Source organism: Leuresthes tenuis, unplaced genomic scaffold (genome assembly GCF_036924035.1).
Source record: "Leuresthes tenuis unplaced genomic scaffold, fLeuTen1.0.hap1 SCAF_3, whole genome shotgun sequence".
Taxonomy (NCBI): domain Eukaryota; kingdom Metazoa; phylum Chordata; class Actinopteri; order Atheriniformes; family Atherinopsidae; genus Leuresthes; species Leuresthes tenuis.
Window position 1 is genome coordinate 8433378 of NW_027325357.1, and position 18341 is coordinate 8451718.

The following is an 18341-nucleotide window of genomic DNA, read 5'->3' on the forward strand; positions in this document are numbered from 1 at the left end:
AGTATAATTACAATTAACCAAAAAAAAAACACACAGACATACCCACTTCTTCCTAGTTTTAGACTGAATCCATGTTTCCAAAGTTTATATTTCCTTACGCTGTCGGCTATGCATTCCACCACATTACTGCTCTTTGGCTTTTACATTTATTTGTTAGCAGAAGTAAGTAACAAAGCAGCTTCAGGCAGTATGAAGTCAATGAAGAATGATGAACTGTTTAACCTTGTTTATTTTGTTCTGTCCATGTGGCCATAAGATCATCTGGCTTGAGAGAATCTAGTTTATCTCTGCAGCATATACAACAGGAAGGCATGTTGAAAGCAAACATTGGTAGAATACTTATAGAAGGAGAGCTTAATGTTGGTACATTGACACTCAGGTCATTCTGTATTCATATGACTGAGAATAGAATGATAACTGAATTTCTAAAAATTTTGTTTGGCCAAATAAAAAATAAAGTAGTTTGAAATGCAACATATTGTGTTGCGAGCAATGAAGTATGAAACTTAATGTGGCCTTTAGAAAGAGGACGACTCACCATAAGGTCCTGGTCCTGGAGAAGCTTCTGTCAATCCTACAGAGAAACAAGTATCAAGAGATTAATCTTGGTTCTCATTATATACTATACTAAAAGCTGAACATGGTAAAATTGCAAAAATCTATGTTGAATTTACATAAATAATGATAGGCAAAAATCTTTTTTGTTTATTTTCATGTTAAGTGAAAGTAGAAATGCACAAAACTAAATTCAAACAAACTTAAATGATTACATAATGCCTAGCAATGGTAATATTTTTACACTGAGAATCTGCCCATCCTCTGAGGTCTACAACCTTGGTGTCATCTTGGACTCTATCCTCCCCTTTGAGTTTCACATTAAATCCAACACTCCCTTACTTTGTGGCAGAAACCCTCATCCATGCCGTCATAACCTTCCATATGGGATGCTGCGATTGAATAAAGTCCTGGACAGGCTCCAGTGCATCTAAACTCTGCTGCCAGAGTTATCACCCTCACCAAACTCTGAAAACGCATCTCTCCAACCTTTATACTATACACTGGCTTTCAGTTATGTTTGTATCCACAGCTAAATTCTCCATCTCGCCTAATCTCTCCAGGCCCTTGCTCTTCAATACTTCTCCAACCTTCTCCACCTTTATGCCCCTTTCCAGAACCTCAGGTCCTCTGACACTGGCCTGTTATTCATTCCCCACACCAGACTATAATGGTGACAAAGCATAGTTATATCCAAAACCTTCTGGAATACTCTAAACTCTAAGCAATTTCAGGGAGAGCAGTTTAACTTAGTAGGCAACGATGTGTAACAACTAAAACGTTCTTTAGTTAAGACAATGGTGACTAAAGAGTCTGGATCTAAAGTGGCACAGTGTTCAATGATTTATTTTTAGCGTTTGCAGGTTTTAGTTGTTTCAGATGGAAAAAGTCACCCTTTTGGTGGCCTCATTGTGGGTCATTTAAGCTTTAACTTGCCTGTCCCAAAGCTTCTGATTGTTCAAACTCAGAGTGCTCAGTTTTCATTATGGTTTGTTACCAGCTTATGTGATTTGTCACTTTTGATAACTTATTGATCAGCAAGATGTGCTTAGTATTAGTCTAATGCTACAAAAAGCTGAACCAAAATTACAAAAAAACAACAGATGTGAAAAATATATACATTGCTAATACCAGAAATGTGGTCCAGAGTGTATATGTAATGATATCTAGCAGTTCAAACTGCAAATTTGAACTTAATAAATGTTTTCTGAGGTACTGAAGGTGCAAAATAGTGGAAGGCAATGCTGCAGCTTTTTCTCAAAATGACTTATTCTAAACCAATGAAAACTCAAACAAAATGATTCTTACTTTCCACACACTTCCACATCAATCAAAATATAAAAATGTCATTGAATTTCTGCCAGTAGATCTACCTGTCACACACTTGCATAGTGCTTCTATTAAGCCTGAAGAATATGATTTACATCACTTCTCTCCACCACTGCCTTTTCTTCCCTCCCCCTCTTTTATCTACTCCTATACCTGCCGGCGACTGGGTGAGTACAGCCAGAGTGGAATTGTTTCTGAGATGGAAAGTGGTGGCTGTCAGATGCAGACATGCTGCCTGCTGGAGTGTAGAGATGTTTGAATGAAAAAGTGTACAAAAGACAGCAGTTTTCATCAAAAGATGACCAAAATATGTTCAAGATTTTTTTCCTTTTTTTGGAAGAGAAAGTTAGCAAGCATGAAAATGTAATCTAAATCAAACAAATGATGAGGGGTATATTCTGTATATGGGAAGAATTACAGCAGTTGTGCTCCTTTGCTTTTACGCACTAAGATGGGCTGATATGAGAAATGATGGAAAGAAGCACAAGAACTGCAAGAAAGGGAACCAGCGAGAACAAAGGCATATGCCAGTCTTCTTATGTTGGTGCACTTCATTTACCCAACAAGTCAGGAATTTGGGAGGGTCCACTTCACTTTGTACACAAATAATGCAGGTCAAATTCGTCCAACTGCACAATCAATCTTTGTAACAGCACAAAAACAGCTGTGGACAGTCATCCTACTCATAATCACAGCCTATTCCTTCCTTCCCAAGAGAAAGTCAATCAAATAAGTGCCGTGCTCATTCAGCATCAACACGCTTGCATGCACATACACTCATACACAGTCCATTCACTGGCAAAGAAACAAAATGGAAATGTCACCAGGGTAATAATAGCAACTCTTATGACAGTTTCTGTTAAGCGACTGAAAAGATAAAAAGTACCTAATGCTCATTGCAAACTAACTGCAGAGTGTGACAATGTTTTTAATATCTAAGCTTGAAAATATTAAAAAACAACATGAAACATGATCATGCCAGCTGTGAAAACAATATTACAGAAAGTATTTTGAACCTTACTCTAGAGAAAACAGCAAAAGTTCGATATAGACGTCCACAATTACAAGAAAACGCCCTGCATTGGAAATCTAAAAAAAGATATAGTGATTTAAAAATTGGTTCCTGAAACTCACAAATTATTGGTTCACCTGTAATAAGTCATGAAAGGTGTGCAAATATCTTACTATAGTTGGATTATTTTTTTTAGATAGTTGGTAGTTCAATTCAAAATGTAAATTAAATTTCTATTCATCTGTAAGCATCTGAGTATGATAGATAAATACCAACTATAGCTGTAAAATTAATGATAAATGTGGTGGAGTACAGTACCCGTGAGATAGGTTGTGTAATTACAAAGTTCTATAAAAGAAAAACAGCACAGTTCAAGAGTTCAATTTCTGCTGAGGCTAAATAATCCGTACACTTCTTACATATATACGTATATATATACGTATATATGTATATTTTAAAAAGATGACAAGTGTTCCTGACTGGAGAAGGGCTTACATCAGATCTCAGTATGACGATCACAGATACAGTATGTTTACACTCACATATTTTAAATAGCAACTTGTGCAGTGGGTCAATATTTAAATGCATGCCCACATCACTGCGTGGCAGAATGGAGCTGAATGGTAAAATCAGAGCAACTAAATGTGGCAATAAAGAGTGGGTGAGAAAGGGTGGATTAGTGGACGAAATTGTAACAATATGACTCCAGTGATTAACACATTAAAAACCTGCTATCTAATTTAATTTTCACATTGTACACACTGTGGTTGGTTTAATCATCAGATAACGTTCACCTTTGCATGACTGAAATTTATTTGATGTGCAAACACTGATGTTATGTGAGCAGTTGGTGAGGACTCTGCTCTTTGATGTCTTTGTTGAGAATGGAAATATTAGTTTGCCAGTGAGGGATATGCTTGGTGTTCCCCTCCCTGCTGACACAGGCTGTGTTGATGTTAACAGTCAGGAATGAGAGAGAGGCTGTTGTATAAACAACTACACCTCCATCTATTGTAGAAATAGGACACTCACTAAAGAAGGGACACTTGGGTAAAATAAAAGAAAACTCGCTTAGCAGCAAAGAGCCAATAAATACTGTATCTCTTTGGGTGTTCCAAGACTTTTAAAGTCTATGCAAGACATGAAAGATATACAACCTCACTTTAGCGTCCTCTTCCTTTGCTTAATGTTTGTTTGGTCTGACAAGCAGCTTAATTATCGTCTATTTGATTTCATACTTTAAAGAGGTAATTTTTACTGTTATAATTAATCATTATTATAATCATTTTCTTTTTACTGCATCTCTGCATTTTGGTTTGCATTATAATGCATTGCCATGTATCATACTTGTTAGTTTAAACTTAAACTGCAGGTCTCTTCCCTCCTTGTCAGGAGTAAATAACTACTTAAAATGAGTGCATTCCAACAGAAAGCCCTGGAAATTATCTTAAATGTGTGAAATCAAATGAGATACAGCCTGATGTTATTACCATTTAGAAGAAGAATGTCAAGAGCACTTAATATCAGCCTGTCCTACTTAAAGAGGATTCCTTTGAGACTTGATAATTAAGGGCTGTTGTGAACCGCACAAGGTTTTAATATGTAGACTGACAGTATGGCATCGTATATTGCGTGACTGACTTAACATCTCTGGGGCATTCTTTTTATTTTACAATATCCATTTTTCCTTGTTTTCAGGCAGTTCACTCACCTACCAAATTAACTTTCTCATGCTATGTTCTTTAAGGGATTGTATGTACATGTACTATTTGTCACACATCATAGATTAATTTTGTGAAGGGGCTATGCTGCACTGCTGCAAAATCAATCCATTGGTGCACACCAGACTGATGTTTGTGTAGAACTACAACGATAAGCTGGGATGGACTCAAGTGATTTTTTTTCCACTTTTAGTTGTGAAAAATTGATGGCACAAGCAGAATCTGCCGACAGTTGGTAAGCTGCTTGATCGCTGTCGATCAAATCTGATGAAAACACACTGACAGATCTGATTCAACTGATAATGTCATGCCTATCTCCGCAGCCTCCCTTGTAATTCTGTTCACAGCTTTATCTGCTAAATCTTCATCTAACCTGAAGTTTTCTCAAATGCACAACCTCTCCTTCTCCACGTGTGCATGTGTATGATTGTAGTGAAAGCAGGTGTGTCAGGTCAGAGTTAAATCTCAACAGCTGCAGCTCATCACTCTAATCAAGTCCCCTACACATGGCCAGTTCTGCCACCACAAACCAACTACAACGTAGCTTCTGGGTGGCTTTCTTTGATCTTTATGGAAAATGTCATGAGTTCAATGAAAGACCTTAGTGCTGTGACCCTTAAATACAGTTATGCAACAAAGATGTTGCTGACATGGTTCTGTAGTGCTGAAAATCTCAATAGAAGTGAGTCTACCTATTATGAGTATAATTGGGATACTTTAAGAACACTCTGGTTGCTTATTTCTGTCACAAGTTCTGGCAACAACAGTTCTGATGGAGTTCAGTGCAGAACAGTAAGGCTGCATTAAGAATATGACACAGTTTGGGTACAAGAGGGAAACCCCAATGAACTATGCCCCATTTTTCGGGGTGATGTGGATGTAATCACAACTTTGAATAATTAAAACATTGCAGTTGTGTTGGTGAATGGAATGTGGACATGAGTCAAAAAATCAGACTATGTTTTGTAACATGTAAACAGGAATATGTCAGGAACGGTGGATGAAGGTAGGACCCAGATGCAGTACTTCATATTCAAAAAAAGGTTTATTCCAAAAAACAAGGAGCAAGAACAGAAAGCGTGAATGAGCCGGATAATCAAAAATACTTAACTATGAAAAAACAAGACTGTGAAGAAACAAAACTATGAATAATTAACTATGACAAGACTATGAGGCAAAACCAGACTTAACTTTCGTGACTGTGGCATGAAGGGTAGGTGAGGATTCTGCCATGAGTACAAGTGAACCTAGAAACTAAATACTGTGGGGAAGTGATCAGTGATGACGTGCAGCTGTGAACAGAAACAGGTGACATGAGTGGACCTAACGTGACAGGGGAAAAGCATGACCTGGAACCTGAAAACATGATGAGAAAAAAGACATAAGAAACTGAAAACAAGACTATTAAAACATGAACTGTGACAGAATATCAATGGAATATCCTATCCGCAACTCATGTAAAAGCCATGATTTCAGTATTATCCAGTTCTGATGAGGGTCAGTTGTAGACTTATCACTGTGCATGTACACATAGTAACTAACTAAAAAAGAGTGAAACTGTTGCAGCTGTAATTAGAAAATACAGAACAAGCCATAGTGCTGCTAACCAAAGTGACCAGCCTCATAAATCATATGTGGAACATACAATCCATTTCTGATAAACATACACACTTTAGAGTTGTTGCTGTCGTTATCAGTTGAAATTAGAGTTTGTGGGATGGCTCATTAAAAAAAATGAAGGTCATTGTAACAACATCAACCTCAATATCCAAGAAATGAATACCTTGCCTGCTCTGCAGCACCACACTGTGATCTGTAAAACTGTGTTTAAGAACAACAATAGCATAATAATAAGCCTTAATACTGGCAGCACATCCTTTGGTCAGACAAGAGAAGAAAAACATTTTCAGCTCAGAATGATTTGTGTGAACTTTGGACTACCACAGAAAATGTTGAGTCACAATAACGAAGCACAAAGGTGACTGTGATGATAAGGCACAGGGTGTTTGGGAGATAACATTTACACGTTGCACCATGAATGTATCTGGATATACAAAAACAAAACAAAAAAATGGCAGCATGTTAACTCTCTGTCTCCAAAAGCTTAGTTAAAGATGACCATTCCATCATGATAATCACATACTGCCACACTGCCAAAATCACAAGTTTTTAAAATCAAAAATAGTTCAACCTTTGACCTTGCAAATATATTACCCGATTTAAACCAGTACAACCAGTAACAACTCTGAGGAATCTCAAAGGGAAAAGCAGAGCACAACTCCTCCGGCAAGTGCATTCAGATACAATGACATTAAATCAGATGAGTATGACTCTATGTAATTAATGTGTTACAGTATAGGTAAAACATATGAGGAATCAAATCTGCTTCTGTACATGCCATTTCTATAGTTTCATAAAAAATTTTCTTGAATAACAGACTTTTTTGTTATGGTAAACATGCCTCTAATCTGATTATGGTACATCACTTTGGATGTATTTGCAATCAATTGTAAGACAGCATTTTCTCCTTTGCTTTTTACTCTTGTTAAAAATTATAAGAAATCCATTAATGCACTTTTCCTTAGCATTTCCAGAATGTAACCCTTTCTTGTCAATGTAAATCTTCTGGGTCGTTTGTTCAGTCAAGACCTGTCCTTTACAAAAATGGCTATTCAATTGCAACCTCTACCAAAGTATATGCATGTTTCTGCTCTCTTTGCAAGTACTTTTCTGCCTGATTTACCAGAGTTCTCCTCTGACCTTCGTATCCTGTGGTTCTGTCTGCTCGGCCTTTGCTTCTGACTCTAACTCTCAAATCGACTTCCTGCATCTTCCTCATGTTCCACATTTTTTCTGGTCTCAACAGAAATATCACCCCTTCCATCACCACCCTCTCTAAATATAACTTCACATTCAACCTGGCAGGTGGCTTTACATCATAAGACCACATGTAAGAGAAACTTTGAAGCACTGACACTGTTAATCCTCTGTTTTCTTGACTTTGAAGTTACTCGGTCATAAATATTTAACTTACATATTTGAGAAATACTTAAAAAAAGAAGTCAGATTTTTTTCAGCAGAAACAGATTCTGTCAGATGAAGCAGTGCAATAAATACAGAATACAAATACAGCAAAAATGTCAGGGAAAAAAAGCTACTGGCTGCATGATTACATCATCCTCCTCCTCAACACCATCATCAGGTAGATAAAATACCGGCAAGGGTAACTATAACAGAGTAGTGGGACATGTCCACAATCCCATAATCTTTCACACGACTGAACAGTTTCCATTTGTCTTCAGAAAACCAGCCAGCTGTCATTTTAAGCTTCACCAGCATATTTACTAGCTTTCTCTAAATCTTACTTTTAAAATCCCGTCCTCCACTAAATATAAGTTTGCTTTTCACTATGGTTTGAATAAAAAGAACATATTTATGAAGTCTCCTCATACGTTTTGAAAATAGCTTATAAGCCATTCTTTCATCTAGAATTGTTTTTAAATCCTCTTTACTTCTCCACATAATTTCCTCTCTTAATTTGCATACAACTCGAAAGGGTTATAAGGCAGAAAAAGCAATTTCCAGTTTGTTTTGGTTTTTTTAAGCACATCCATTTTTTTATTTTTAGTTGCTTACAAACTCTTTAGGGAAACAGCCGAGCTTTATTCTCTAGTAATTGCCATTAAATTGTATGTGGAAATTACCCAGCCACAAAATAACACCTTTGAGGACAGGTCTTGAAACAAATGTAGAATGGTTATGTGATGCTGTAAGTCTGGACTCAATCCATTTCAATTTGAGAATCCTTTCCCTGTTATTCATTATGCATTGATTTCCCCTCAGGAAATCTTTTTCAACAACAAGGCTTTTAAAAGTAGAAACACATTTTCTTGGATACTGCAGGCAAACTAAATTCACAACACATTAAAAAGAGAGGTGGAAAGCTAATTTATTTTCTCAAAACAAACACGATAATTCATCTCAGACAGCTGCTTGCTTTAAATGATCCAGAGACAAAGCTGGTTTACACATTACAGGAGCAGCTATGTCACTGGAGAATCTTAGATGGCTGTGAACATTTGGAGAAAAGTGAAAGAACACTGAATGTTTTCTGTGTGTGTAAAAAAACAGTGTTACTCAACCAATGTGTTTTAGCAAAAGATCTTTGATTCATTGGCTAATGGTCTCATTTGACAATGTCAAAGCACCTTTAATCCTCCTTCCAAAAAGGTTCAGACACTGCATTTAAACGTGAATAAAAACAGAATACATTGACTTCCATATCAGTTTAATCCCATATTTAAAAGAAAATGGAGCAAAGACAACATTAAATGTTAAAAAACGTGTATATAAATATGCTCATTTCGAGTTTGATGGCATCAACATTATGTGAAAGAGTTAAAACAATGACAACAAAATCATCTGAGTGTTACAAAAAGAAAGGAGAGAACATGAAACATTGTACACAATAAGCAAGAATGTTGTCTTACAGATCAAGTTCAAAATAACCATTTGTTGCAGGAAGATGTTCACGTATTTATCATTTTTGTTATGAAAATGAAGTCTGAGTTAAGGTTTTTATGCATTTTTTAAAGAAAAATGTCTCTCTCCTGTTTTTCTTGTGGTTTCCTGCTTTTGTTTTAGGTCTGCCTTCTTCTAGGCAAGTCTACACACCTGCAGCACATCTTCTCACTCGCTGTATCATTGTTTGTCTCATGCTGTGCTCTCAGTTGTGTTTTATTCTTTTTTTTTTGCTTCCCTTCATTCCATCTTAATACAATTCCCTTTATGTTCTCCAGGAATCCAGTCCGTTTCCCTATCTGCCTTCAATATTTTGCCCATCCTTCTGAAAAAAACTGCTTGAACCAGAAACTTCTTTAGAAACTTTTTTTGAAAACTTTTGCTCATAAAGTTCAGTTTCAACTTTTATTCCAGCTGAGTGACTGCATTTGAATCCATCACATATTTTATGATCATTTGTCTCATTTCTGAGTTGAAATTTTTTTAATTCATTAAATTTGTATCTGTGTTCCTTTAAATCAAATTAAATTGAAATTAAAGCAGTACAATTTGTCAAATTGATCTGATTTTATTTACATTTTACATCAAAACCCACCTTTTGTGCAACTTAAGTTAAGATACCAATTTTTAGGTCTTAAATCAAGATAGAGAAAAATCGAGAAAAGAAAACTACAATCCATACTATGCATAGCAGCCAATTTGACAGTGATCTCACTGGGGGGGTTTCTACACAAACCCAACTGATGTTATTTTCAAAAGCCAGCAATGTGCTTCTTCTACATGTCAACAAGCAAACTGGAGTCCATGAGGATGACTGTAACACTGTAAAAAAATGTAGTTTAGATCTAACCATAATGTATTCTTTTTCTGTATCGTTAACCAAGTAATGTTATTGTCTAACCAAACTAGGAAGTGGCAACAATGTTTCAAAGTGTTTTCATGTTATTAACTGTAACTACTACGTCACACCGTGGCCCATGCCACGCACACACAAAAAGACAACTTATACCATCCTTTCAGGCGAAGGACTTGTTGAGGGCAAAACACTTCAATTAGAGATTTGCAGACAGATCACTAAAATGCTGGCCACTGGGAAACAAGCTCTTCCAATTAGGCAAAGACACCACTACCTCCTGTAATAGCCAATAAACATTAAAAGCTCATTAGGTCCCAGTACTGCAGAATGTCCTGGAGTGAAAGAAAACTGTAAAGACTTATAAAAAAATCCATTTATAATATAACTGAACAACTTCAATTATCTCAGCTGATCTATCAGTTCACCTAGTTTACATATCCATACACATTTTAGAAAGAGGCAGTTAAGATCACAGTGAAGAGTGCATTTTCCACAGTACTCTTTTGGTTTTGTACTATTGGAGTGCCATTGCACATCTCAGTACAAGGTGGCCACTGTTCTTTTGGTTGGCTCTGTCTGCCTGTGGAATTTCAGGACTTTCAACCTGAATTCTACTACAGAAGTGCCAAATTGAGTCTCATGAGTGCTCTCTTGGTAGAACTCAGTAGTGGTAAAAGTAATTTCACAAATTTTATGGTGGACAGCTCATAACCAAATGATATTTTACTAACACACTGCAACACTATGAATGCCAGACTGATACAAAAAAAAGCTGACTAACAATTCACTATCATACTGGTTAGCAATGCAAACTATCTCTGCCACTACTTCCTTTAAGGCTTTTCTCATTTTTAAGATGATCTAATTAGTTAAACATTTCCGAGGCCTTTCGCCACTAATGGTTAAAGCTGTAAATTAGTAGGATCCAGTGACCTTGTTCTCTAATTCTGCAGTTGCTGAGCAGGTGCAGTACACCTCCCTGAGGAGTCTTACACCTTTCACTTCTCCTGGGTTGGCAGCCAGATGCAATAGGTTCACTGCTGAGTCACACGACTGTATCATTGTAGAACAAATGGCAAACATGGCAAATGGAAAAATCAATTGAAATTGAGACAGATTAATCTTACCCCCCATAAGCTCCAAATGTGAAACTCCTTTTCCTTTGAGGCATCCTGCTGAATAACTGATGAGGTTTTCCAGGGGTGAACAGGATATCAACACAGTTCCCAACAGAAGGACAGTCATACCTGTTTGTTTCTCTTCGTTTTCAATACCTCTAACTTTCCCCTCCCTCCTTGTTTCAGCCCTTTTTGAGAGTGCGCTTTTCTCTGATGTGTGTACACATGCCAGCCCTCCCTCTTTGAGTCTCCTCTGTGCTCTTTAAGTAGCTCTTATCTCTGCCAGATTAAGAGAAAGGTGTGTCTGTCTGTTTTGTTAGCCTGTTATCCAGGAAACAAACATCATTTCTCAGATTCGTTCTGATTCGTTTTCTTTTTCATTTCCGCCAGGAAGAGGTTACAGACACCTACATTTCCAACCAGTCTAAAATAGGCATTAATAGATATCTTTCACCTGCTGTTCAGCTCTATCAAGCAATTCTCCTGATGTGAATCACAAGTGCTCTTTGTCCATGAATGGCTCTTTTGGGAAATAGGTAGATGGGCATGTATACCTGACAATGCGCTTGAAGGTTAAGGAGAGGACATGATTTCTCTGTCTGACACATCTGTGATGGAATGGCGACCTGTCCAGGGTGTACCCCGCCTCTCGCCCGATGACCACTGGGATAGGCTTCAGCCTCCCGCCATGACCCGACCGATGGATTAAGTGGGGTATAGAAAATGGATGGATGGAAAAACTACACATATATACACTATCTATCTCTCTCTCTCTGCAGTTTTTTTGCAGATTGCTGAATGTCTACCCATCTTTCCTTCTTTTACTTCTAAGTAACTGCTTCTCTATGTGCTCTTTTTATACCCAGGTTACTGACCTGTTGCCAGTTAACCTAATTAGTGGCTAATTAGTGGTAACCTAACATGTTCCTCCACCTGTTATATTTTTTTAGTTTTGCTTACTTTTGTAGCCTTTTCTTGCCCTCTTCCCAACTTTTTTGTTGCTACCATCTCATTCATGATAGCAAATAGTCTCACTTTAAACGTTTGATATGTTTTCTATGTTCTTCTTTGAGTAATATATGGGTTTATGATATTTGCAAAAGCATTGTGTTATTATTTGTATTTTACAGTGTTACAGCTTTTTTAGAATTAGGGTTGTACACATGCAACATAATTAAATATTTTTTGCCCTGTGCATCCTATTCAGATTTGCTTCCTGCCCCTAGTTTTTCTACTTGAGCTCAATCAGTTTCCACTCCTGTATTCTGTAATTTGATTAGCTTTTACTGCATTAAGTATATTCTCCTCTTTTCTGTGTTTATAACACTTGTTATTAAGTTTGCCACCCCTGGTGTTCCCAGTTTAGCTGTTATCGCCTGATCGTGTTTTAGACTGTTTTTGGATTTTACTCTCATGCCTGCACTTTCCCGGTTTCATTGCTTTTCTGACTGCCTTCATGTGCATGACGGTGTTGCCTCAGGCTATATGGGAACTGCACATCTTTTTCAGTCTACTTGCAAAGCAAGTCTGCTGATAGTGAAGCACATCAGTGTTGCTACACACTTTTTATTTGGGCATTTGCCCCAGAAATTATCAGCTGTGCCTCGATAAAATCTCACTTGAAAGTTTTAATGAGATAAAAATAAGAGATACTTTAACTGAGAAAAGAACAGTTGCAGGTCAACTCCACTCTGTACAGGGGTCTGGGCACTGCACACTGTTTGCAGCAGAGTGCACATCATTTATGCAAGACCACAGTATGTACATAGCACTCCAATGTGTCGGCACATGGCACGCAGCTTGAAACATGTATCAGGAACGTTTTAGACAGAGAGAGATGCAGTTTGTAACAGGCAATATAACAAAGCATTAAAACTATAAGGGAAGAACAATCTCCTTCCATTAGAGTAATAAGAGTTCACTCTTCAGTTTAACTACATTCAAAAGTATTATTGTCTCTTATTCATAATCACTGAGGAAGTGAGGAAGAGCCGAGCATGTAGACAAACAACAATAATAACGAAAACCTGTTGGAATTGCTGAACAGCCGGTTAGCACTGTCGCCCACTCTACACCCCTGGGACATCTGTAAATGGCTATTAATTGAGTAAATGACGAAATTAAAATGCAGTCCTTGGTGCAAAACAATAAAAAAGTACATCTAAAACCTCCAACAAAGTAAATTATTAACAAGCTTCATTGTGACCATTCAAACACACATATTGCAGCAGATGATATAGCAGTAAGTGAAATTATGCATTGTTTAATGCTCTCACAACAGTGGTACAAAAACTCTTTCTGTTTGTTCTTGTTTGTTCTTGCTCTAAATGTCCTGAAAGTGTCCATTGTGAGATCGGTCCCTGAGAATGTTTTGAGCTTTTCTGACACTGCGGGAGTGGTACTGATCCTCTAGGGAGGGGAGAAGGCAGCTGATGACCCTCTGGGCTGTAGTGACGACCCTCTGGAGTGCTTTCCTGTCTACTGCTGTGCAGCTGGAAAACCACACACACAGACAGTAAATTAGTATGCTCTCTATGGAGCAACAGGAGACTATGGGAAGTGGTTGTTCCTGAGCACTTTCAGGAAGAGTAGTCTCTGCTGGGCCTTCCTGATAATGGTTAAGGCTTTCAATGCTCCAGGACAGTACATTCTGAATGTGGACCACTAGAAACAGGAATTCCTTGCAGTTCCTGCTGATGAACAGGGATTGGATGTCTGTTTTCGTCCTTCTGAAGTATATTATCAGCTCCTTAGTCTTGGTGTTTTTTAAGACCACCTCATCCTGGTGTGTGGACTCATCTTCCCAGTATTGAGCCCCACCACAGTTGTGTCATCGGCAAATTTCATTATGCTGTTGCTGAAGTGGACCGGGATGCAGTCGTGGGTGTAGAGGATGTAGAGTAGGGGGCTCAGCACACAGCCCAGAGGGGAGCCGGTGCTGAGTCTGAGGGATGAGAAAATATGGGGACCTATTCTCACACTCTACAACCGGTCAGTTAGGCACCAGTTTAGTCACCAGTCTGTTGGGCAGGATGGTATTGAATGCGGAGTTGTAGTCCACAAAGAGTAGCTGCGTGTAGCTACCTAGCTGCTCAAGATGGGACCAAGCAAAGCAAAGTGCTGTGGCTACTGTGTCTTCCGTGGATCTGTTTGGTCTGTAGGTAAACTGGTATGTGAATGTAAACCTGTTGGTGAGTCATTGTTTCCTTGGCATTCAGGAATGTTATGTTTCTCTGTACTTGGAGCCAATAAGGGTGAAAACGTGGAGGAATTAAGATGCCAGGAATTCCAGGAATTAAGATGTGTTCATTAACACAACACAAACACAAACATATCAACATATATATTGTGAAGAACAGAACATAAGAAAGAGATAGATATTTAGATATTTTAAGTCGTCTTATAATTCATAAAGTCAATTAATGTTGCATGACAGCTGTTTTAATAAGGTTTTCTTCAGACATCGTTGATAAACTTTTTAAATGGAGAATACTTTCTTTCACACACTCTCTTCTCCTGCTGGTGTTGTGCAACACCCATGCATCCCACTGTATATTTAATGTAGCAAATGGAGAGTGAGATAAAGTAATGGATCAAACCTTCACACTTTAGAAATGTCTGTTTCTTAATAGATGGGCACTTTGTTTTCTTTTTCATAAAGAAAACCCCAAAGTCCAGGTGAGAGTAAGTCCAAAGTGAAGTTACCAAAGTGAGGTTTTCTTATGGTTGGAAGTACACAGATGGAGAAAGGGCATAGAAGAAGAGAAGGAAAAAGAGCAGGAGGTAGTCAGCAGAAACCACGTTAGAAGGTGGACAGAAACATAAAACTAATTCTAATAGCAGCAGCAGCTGTGAATGGTCATTCGGTGCACTGAGATGGCCACACACTTTGTTGGTGCATAATGGGGTGAGATTGTCCCAATTTTTAATGAGTTATTATTGAGGAAAGCTATGTTATCAGTGTTCATAATGTGTGTGGAATACGCTCTTTTTCTATTGACGATACATTCTAAGGATTGTTCGTCTTTTTGATATCTCTAGCCTATATTTTTTACTTTTACAAGTTGTTTTTTTTTTCAGTTCCAGTTGGAGTAACAGTAAAAGTTGGGCTTAGCATGCTCAAAGTGGGCCTTAACCATGAAAAGATTTGACTTGAGCAATGGGGGGGAGGGCTGTGCCCCGGTAGAGTTCTATGTGTGGCAACACCCCTGGTCAGACAAGACAGAATAATCTCATCTCCTGTGATATCTATTCCTTCTTGTTCCCTTTCGTTTGCTTTCCTCTCTGTTTCACATCTATTTCTCTCACGTCCTCTCCTCTGCTCTTCTCTCCTTTCATTTCTTCTTCCTGCTGTTGGCCGTCTTCACGACTGCCTGTTTTATACACTGTTTCCCTGTGTTAATATGTTTTCTTCTATGAAGGAGCCATTTATACACTTTCCCTGCCTTGTCACGTTCAAGAACACTCACTGTGCTATCACCCCCCTATACACATGCTGCAAATGCCTGGGTGCCCCAATGATTCCCGAGTCGACCTTTTGTGATTCTATTAAGTCTGACTGGACTCTGGCCAGACGTGGGCAATAAATCAAATCAGATGGTAGAAGAATGCAGGAATGTGCCACCAAGGTCTCTCAGTTCCGTTTATGGAATGATATTGACACTGATTGCCCCAAACTGGTGCATAAAATCTGACGATTCTGTCTGTCAAATAAAAACAATCAATAACTTGTTGTGAAAATAGACATATAGCTGGTTTGAGGTCACCAAAAACTGCAACTTGCAATAAAGGAATATACATGATATATTTGGGTGATGATCTCAGGGCTGATGTAGTCTGAATGCAGCCACCATTTCATATCACCTTGAAACAGAAACGTTCAGCCACTCAGGACTGTTTGTTTCAGATTAGGAGCATTAGGACAGCTTGCCACTTACACAATTAACTTGTTGTTTTTTTCCTTTGCATATGTTTCTTATACAGAGTTGTCACATATTGTGTTTGATCTGACTGAGATGTATTGTGCTTTTTGAAGCACATACAACAGGCATGTCTTGAAAGGAAAATCCAAACAAATGACGTCTACTCTCTCAGAGTCAGCCTTCTCCGATTAATTTACTGAGATGGCTACTTACATGTCAAGTCTGTAACAGTACAATCTTTCAGAGCCAAACTTCTGTTGACAGACTTGGTATTGTCTGTAAAGTAAAGTCATTTCATTAGTTCTTTTCACTATTATTTTACCCTCATGCCACTCAAAAGATGTCCTTTACGAGGATGTGGAAACAGAAAAGAACAATAAAAAAAAAAGCTATTTACCCAGAGTGGTCTTCTTGAGGCAGGTGAAGGCAAAGGGCAGTTTGGTTTAATTAGTCTATGTCTCTGGTATTCAGGAAAAGGCAGGCTCAGTGAAATGTTCTTCTAAAGCAGGTCAGCCTTGACATTGAGGACTTGATGGGCAACGGGTGGAGGGAATGATTTCAGGGAACAGTAATGAGACGCTGCCCTCAGTAAGATGGGTTCAATCGACCCTGACGCATTGTTGTTGCACCAGTAGATAAATACTTAATTAATAAATCATCTCCTAAGCAAAAGTACAATAAACAAGACAACTACACTGTTTAGCCTTAGAGACTGTGCAGGCACCATCAATTGCCTCTATTCTAATCAAGATGTGAAATGTATTTGAATAGATTAAACTGGACATCATGAGGTAATGCTTTCTTATTGCAGGGCACAAACTATTATTTGAAAATCAGTTGGATAGTTTTTTCTGTTATAAAAACCCAGATAGCCAAAGGAATTGTGAGTTGCTATAAATACGGCATGGGAAGTTCATTGGAAGCATTATGGCTAGAGGCAAAAGGTACATGCAGTGGTTTAGTCTCAAACTCGACTGTCTGCTGCCCTGTTAGCACCTCTGCAAGGCTGTACTTTGGCAGTGTGGTGCTTTGAACTAAACAATGCCAATTAGCTAGATTAGAATGTACATTTACAGCAGTAGTATAGTGTATTGTATTGACATGTCAGTATTAACTAACCCTAAACCTTTATGGCTGTGGGCTTTGGGAATGACACATACAGCGCTCATGAAAAGTTTTCAGACTCTTTTGAGTTTTCAACATTTTGTGCTTAAAACTCTTAGTGCACATGTTTTCTCATCAATCAACTCACAATGTTCCACAGTGTCAGAACAAAAGTGTCTTTTGTCACAAAGAAAACAAAACCATAAGGTCAAAGGAAATTATCTGCGAGACCCAATTTTGTCACTGTAGATTGTCAAATGGGAACGTATCCCTATGCTGCTGTTCTCTGTCAGACAGCGTACATGATGGAATATCAATCTGTGACTAGTAAACTGACTGTCTTACCATGTATTTTACAACATGTCGATCAAACCCTGTACATTAACGCCAACCATGTACTAATAACTCATAAGCCTAGTCATTTGCAGGTGAGAGTTATATATAAAAGCATAGATTCTGGAAAGGGAGAGGAAGTAGAAAAGGCCGAAGAGGCTTTGGGAAAACTCACCAACACACGCACGCCAAAAGAAAAATCTCAAAGCTTGATTGGCACTCCATTCCAGAAAAATATGCTAAATTTTTATCTAACTTAAAACTAACAACAACCTTGAACTCGAGTAGCCTTTGGCCTGGGATGAAATGTCAGATGTCAGGTGTGATATTTCTGAAAGCCTGTCACATCCCCCCTCCCCCTAGCAGTGCTGGAGGCTGCTGTAATATATGTGTAGTGCTGAATGGGAAAATAATGTGAAACTTTGTGTTTGGCTGATCTGGGTGCAGCAGAGTGTCATCTGACAAAGCAAAACTTCTGGGACACATTGTCCTAGTATATATTTGGCACTGAATTACTTTGGGGGTGAACAAGCTGAGTATCACAGCCAAGGTATTCTCTTTGAGGCTAGAAATGTGAATGTCCAACACCCTTAATTAATTCGATGAGCACCCATCAACACTGGTAAAATAAGAATTAATTTCCACCCGCAGAATGTTAACCTGCTGAGTAAATGGGTGCAAAAACTGTTTAATCTGTAATGGATATTGTTGTAACTCTGTTTGAACTAATTCTAACTCTGTACTCTAGTTTGCACACAAAGAGCATCTTGACACTGCAAGATGTTTAATTCAGGAACCTGCATCCATTCATTTGCCTCATTGTAGAGTCCAATTGTTTCTGTGAAGTATGCCATTTCAATAGAAAGCACA

The 18341-nt window shown here is 38.1% G+C and overlaps 1 protein-coding gene across 7 annotated transcripts in view; it reads right to left on the reverse strand.

The window, feature by feature from the left end:
• Positions 1–18341, reverse strand: part of rap1gapb (RAP1 GTPase activating protein b) — a 106885-nt gene that overhangs the window by 53884 nt on the left and 34660 nt on the right. For 3 of the 7 annotated variants that reach the window (XM_072381656.1, XM_072381654.1, XM_072381653.1), the window contains exons 1-2: positions 11122–11355; positions 539–574 (exon numbers count right to left, since the gene is read on the reverse strand). In XM_072381656.1, coding sequence (XP_072237757.1) covers positions 539–574; positions 11122–11165 — 80 coding nt within the window. In that variant the 5' untranslated portion in view covers positions 11166–11355. Of the gene's footprint in view, positions 1–538; positions 575–11121; positions 11356–18341 lie in introns of those variants that run through there. The other 4 variants (XM_072381658.1, XM_072381655.1, XM_072381660.1 and 1 more) reach the window with 2 other exon arrangements.